This window comes from Lucilia cuprina, chromosome 6 (genome assembly GCF_022045245.1).
Source record: "Lucilia cuprina isolate Lc7/37 chromosome 6, ASM2204524v1, whole genome shotgun sequence".
Classification (NCBI taxonomy): domain Eukaryota; kingdom Metazoa; phylum Arthropoda; class Insecta; order Diptera; family Calliphoridae; genus Lucilia; species Lucilia cuprina.
In genome coordinates this window covers 10,697,238-10,703,404 of record NC_060954.1, presented here as the reverse complement: position 1 = coordinate 10,703,404, position 6,167 = coordinate 10,697,238, and the positions used below count along the sequence as shown (strand labels likewise).

Here is a 6,167-nt window from a genome sequence, read left to right as displayed (position 1 = left end):
AGACTAGACTATAGACTAGACTATAGACTAGACTATAGACTAGACTATAGACTAGACTATAGACTGGACTATAGACTAGACTATAGACTAGACTATAGACTAGACTGTGGACTAGAGTATATACTAGACTATAGACTAGACTGTGGACTGGACTATAGACTAGACTATAGACTTGTCTATAGACTAGACTGTGGACTAGACTATAGACTAGACTATTGACTAGAATATAGACTATATTATAGGCAAGACTTAAGGTTGGTCTAAAGACTAGACTATATCATGGTATAAGTCATGAATTTTTACTACTGTGTAGCCAAATGCTTCTACCTTATTATTTTTATCCTTGGTGTGTTTAACTAGACCATGTGTAATGAATATTAATTAAAAAGCTCAGAATAAATTCGATAAAAATATTATAAATTACAAAAGAAAAAAACAACACATCAGCCAAGCGTTAAAATTTGCAAAAAAAAAAAAGACAACAATTTCTTCTTTACTTATTTATTAACATTTTTAAGTATGTATGTACACAATAAATAAGATTTAATTAACAGACTCTTTGGTTATTTTTATATAAAAAGAAAACAACAGCAATCTTATCAAACACTATTAAAAATGTTTTTTGTTGCTTTTTTTATTAAACTTTTTGTCTGATGGCATTTTGTCTACTTACAAAAAGGAAAAAAAAAAAAAAATAATAATGCAATTTCAATTTCATAACACAAAGTTCGAGGCTGATAAGAAGTTTCTTTTATTATTCTAAATGAATAATATATATTTATGTATGTATATTTGTTTTTACTTAATAATTGGCTTGTGCTGACGGTATTGGCCCCCAATCGTTTGTTTAATTTTTTTTCTAAAGTAGTGTATTGCTCTTATCATATTGTTTCAAAAGCAATAATAGCATTTATGACAGGTATATTTAAGTTTTGCAAACACAAACAAATATAGCTATAGTTTTAGTAACAATTTAAACTAAATTAACACGTAGTTAAATAACTATTTAAAAAATGTAGATTTATAAAGAAATTCTTAAACAAATTATAAGTTTAAAAGATTTGTATTAATTTTAAAATATTTTTTTGTAATATTTTTAGTTAGTTCCGGTGTGCCTCATACCATTTTTAAAGGAAATCAAAAGAAATACACAAAAGAATGTATACTCATATTCGACAAAAGGACTGGTGATATTACATTAGAGAAATTAAATCACAATATACAAGTAAAGAGGACGCGGTAAGTTTTTTTAAAGAGGCTTTTATTTAATCCAATATTAATTTGTGTTTTTTTTTTGCAGTGAAATGACAAACAAACCTAGTGTACCTACACCTGTAGCAATGCCGCCGGTAGCAGCATCCTCAAATGCATTAGCACCCTCAGCAGCTGTCTCAACAGGACCAGCACCAAAATTAGAAAACAGTACAATGAGAATAACTTCCAAAACAAAAGTTTCCACTGGTAATAGAAGGAATACAATAAGTAAGTTTACAGACATTTTCATACAAATTTTTAACGTAGTGATCTTTAGTGTAATCTATAGTTTGTACTAGCATCTATTCTATGGGCTGGTCGATAGTCTAGTATATAGTCTGCAATATAGACTAGTCTATATTCTGGTCCATATTGTTATTTATAGTCTAATTTATAGTCTAGTCTATAGTCTATTCTATAGTGTTTAGTCTGGACTTTATTTACTTAATATATAATAAATTATATATACTAGCCTATTGTCTACTCTCTAGTTTAGTCTATAGCCTATTCTATAGTCCAGTAAGTAGTCCAGTCTGTATTCTAGTCTGGTCCATAATATATAGTCAAGTCTAATGTATATAGTTTAGTTAAGTCTATAGTCTAGTCTTTAGTCTATAATCTAGTATAGTTTATAGTCTAGTCTATAGTCTAGTCTAAAGTCTAGTCTATAGTCTAGTCTATCGTCTAGTATATAGTCTAGTCTATAGTATAGTCTATAGCCTTGTCTATAATCTAGTCTATAGCCTTATCTATAATCTAGTCTATAGTCTAGTCTGTAGTCTGGACTATGGGTGTAGACTAATCTGTAGTATAAACTATAGTCTATTCTAAAGTCTAATCAATAGTGTAGTCTATTGTCTAGTTTATAGTCTAGTTTATAGTCTAGTGTATAGTCTAGTCTATAGTATAGCCTATAATCTAGTATATAGTCTAGTGTATAGTCTAGTGTATAGTCTAGTCTATAGTCTAGTCTATAGTCTAGTCTATAGTCAAGTCTATAGTCTAGTCTATAGTCTAGTCTATAGTCTAGTCTATAGTCTAGTCTAAAGTCTAGTCTATAGTCTAGTCTATAGTCTAGTATATAGTTAGTTAGTTAGTTTGAAAGGAGGATGTATACACATCAAATCCGAAGAAATACACCTAGGCCTCTATCGGACCTGTTGTGCGCTCCTTAACCAGTGCCACGGGTGGGAATCGAACCCACCACCTCCGGTCTACCAGACTAGAACACTAACCACTAACATACCGGAGGCCACCTAGTCTAGTATATAGTCTAGTGTATAGTCTAGTCTATAGTCTAGTCTATAGTCTAGTCTATAGTCTAGTTTATAGTCTAGTCTATAGTCTAGTCTACAGTCTAGTCTATAGTCTAGTCTATAGTCTAGTCTATAGTCTAGTCTATAGTCTAGTCTATAGTCTAGTCTATAGTCTAGTCTATAGTCTAGTCTATAGTCTAGTCTATAGTCTAGTCTATAGTCTAGTCTAGAGTCTAGTCTATAGTCTTGTCTATAATCTAGTCTATAGTCTTGTCTATAATCTAGTCTATAGTCTAGTCTGTAGTCTGGACTATGGGTGTAGACTAATCTGTAGTCTAAACTATAGTCTAATCTAAAGTCTAATCAATAGTGTAGTCTATTGTCTAGTTTATAGTCTAGTATATAGTCTAGTCTATAGTATAGCCTATAATCTAGTATATAGTCTAGTCTTTAGTCTAGTCTATAGTCTAGTCTATAGTCTAGTCTATAATCTAGTCTATAGTCTAGTCTATAGTCTAGTCTATTGTCTAATCTATAGTTAAGTCTATAATCTAGTATACTGTCTAGTCTAGACTTTATAGACAAGACTTTGTCTAGTATATTGTATAGTCTACAGTCCATAGTTTGTAGTCTAGTCATTAGTCCAGTTCATAGCCTGCAGTCTAATCTATATGATATATAGTCTTCAGTATATTCTAGCCAGCAGTCTAGCTTCTATTCCTTAGTCTGCCCTATAGTCAAGTCTTAAGTATAGTATAGTTCATAGTATAGTCTATAGTCTAGTATATAGTTTAATGTACAGTCTAGTCTATAGTATATGCAATAGTCAAGTCCCTGTCAATTTCTATTATTTTTTTCTTACATTTATAATATTTATTTTCCAGTTGAATTAAAAGCTCGCAACTCTCCCATGCAAGGTTCTCCTTCAGCGGGTGTGGGTCATCACAACAATAAGAGCCCCCAGTCGGCTCCAGCGTAAGTTTCTCTCTATTTTAAAACAAACTAAAAATCTTAATTAAAATATTTTTCAATTTTTTTTTCAGATGGAATGCTAACAATGGCCAGGCCACATTACCTAGTATACCCATGATTGTTGACGATGATGATTCAATATTTGGTATTGGCGGTGGTGGTAGTGGAGGTGGTGCTGGAGCTGGCGGCGGTGGTAGTGGCGGTCTTGCAAATATATCTGCTTCATCTTCGTCCTCAACATCCAGTCATCATAATAATTCAGGACATGAATATGATTTACCACAGTTACAACAATATTCAACAGCACCTCCAACGAAACAATCAAAACAATCACATCACAACAATAGTAGTAATCAAAAGCGACACAACAATCATCAACGGCATCAGCAGCAGCAGCAACCTTCATCCTTACAAACGCAACAACAGCAGGTGCAACAGTGGCAACAGCAATTGCAACAGCAGCAGCAACAACAGCAACAACAAAATCAATATAATCGTTATAATACTAATGGCAATTCCTCGACTTCCTCATCGTTATATAGTAGTAATCATAATAATAATCATCATAGCAATAATAATATACGTAATAGCAATCATCATAGTAACAGCAACAACCACAGCAACAATAATTATCACAATGATCTTGCCTCATCGCCAACACTGGCCAGTGAAGCAGCAGCTCTTGAACAGGTAAACTATTATAATATATAATATGCCAGACTATAATTTAGACGTTAACCGAAACCATGAACTAAACTATAGATGACGGACTAGACAAAAGAGTGGACTAAAGACTAATTAAGACTAGACTAAAGACTACTTAAGACTAGACAAGAGACTACTGAAGATTAGACTAAAGACTTGACTATAGACTAGAGTAAAGACTAGACTACAAACCAGACAATAGACTAAACAACAGACTAGGTACAGATTGGACTACAGACTAGACTAAACTATAGACCAGACTATTGACTACACTGTTGACTAGACTATAAACTAGAATATAGACAAATCTATAGACAAGACTATAGACTACACTATAGACTCGACAATAGGCTAGATAATAGACTAGACTATAAACTAGACTATGGACTAGACTATTGACTAGACTATAGACTAGACTATATACTAGACTATAGACTAGTTTATAGACTAGATTATAGAATAGACTATAGACTACAATATATATACTGGACTATATACTGGACTATATACTAGACTATAGACTAGACTATATACTAGATTATAGACTTGATAATAGACTAGACTATAGCCTAGACAATGGACTATACTATAGACTAGTCTATAGACTAGACAATAGACTAGGCTATAGTCTGGACTATAGACTAGACTACAGACTAGACTATAGACTGGACTATAGACTGGACTATAGACTGGACTATTGACTAGACTATAGACTATACTATAGTCTAGGCTATAGACTAGACTACAGACTAGACTATAGAATAGACTATGGACTAGACTATAGACTAGACTATATACTGGACTATAGACTGGACTATTGACTAGATTATAAACTAAACTATATACTAGACTATAGACTAGACTACAGACTGGACTATAGACTACAATATAGACTAGAGTGTAGACTAGAGTATAGACTGGACCACTGATTAGAATATATACTTCACTATAGACTAGACTATAGACTAGACTATATACTAGACTATAGTCTGGACTACAGACTAGACTACAGACTAGACTATAGACTGGACTATAGACTGGAGTATTGACTAGACTATAGACTGGACTATAGTCTGGGCTATAGACTAGACTACAGACTAGACTATACACTAGACTGTAGACTAGGCAATAGACTAGACTATAGACTAGACTATAGACTAGACTATAGACTGGACTGTAGACTGGACTATAGACTAGAGTATAGACTAGAGTATAAACTAGACTATAAATTAGACTACAGACTAGACTATAGACTAGGCTTTAGACTGGACTATAGACTAGACTATAGACTACATTATAGACTAGCCTATAAACTGGACTATAGTCTGGGCTATAGACTAGACTACAGACTAGACTATACACTAGACTGTAGACTAGGCAATAGACTAGACTACAGACTAGACTATAGACTAGGCTATAGACTGGACTATAGACTAGACTATAGACTACATTATAGACTAGCCTATAAACTAGACTATTAACTAGACTATAGACTAGACTATAGACTAGACTAGACTACAGACTAGACTATAGACTAGACTATAGACTACACTATAGACTAGACTATAGACAAGGTTATAGACTAGACTATTAACTAAACTATAATCTAGACTATAGACAAGACTATAAAATAGGCTATATACTAAACTATAGACTAGACTATAGACTGGACTGTGGACTACAGTATGGACTAGACTATAAACTGGACTATAGACTAGAATATAGACTAGACTATAGACTAGACTATAGACTAGGCTATAGACTAGACTATAGACTAGACTATAGACTAGACTATAGAATAGGCTATAGACTAGGCTATAGACTAGACTATGGACTATGCTATGAACTAGGCTATAGACTAACTAGACTATAGACTAGACTATGGACTAGACTATAGACTAGACTATAGATTAGACTATAGACTAGACTATAGACTAGACTATAGACTAGACTATAGACCAGACTAGACTATAGACTAGA

General features: G+C 32.9%; 1 protein-coding gene across 1 annotated transcript in view; it reads left to right on the top strand.

Annotated features, from left to right (window-relative positions):
- LOC111688801 (ell-associated factor Eaf) overlaps positions 1-6,167 on the top strand; it is an 11,824-nt gene that overhangs the window by 2,348 nt on the left and 3,309 nt on the right. The window contains exons 2-5 of the mRNA XM_046953377.1: positions 1,101-1,239; positions 1,301-1,482; positions 3,395-3,485; positions 3,554-4,172. Of these exons, the coding sequence (XP_046809333.1) occupies positions 1,101-1,239; positions 1,301-1,482; positions 3,395-3,485; positions 3,554-4,172 (1,031 nt within the window). The remainder of the gene's footprint in view (positions 1-1,100; positions 1,240-1,300; positions 1,483-3,394; positions 3,486-3,553; positions 4,173-6,167) is intronic.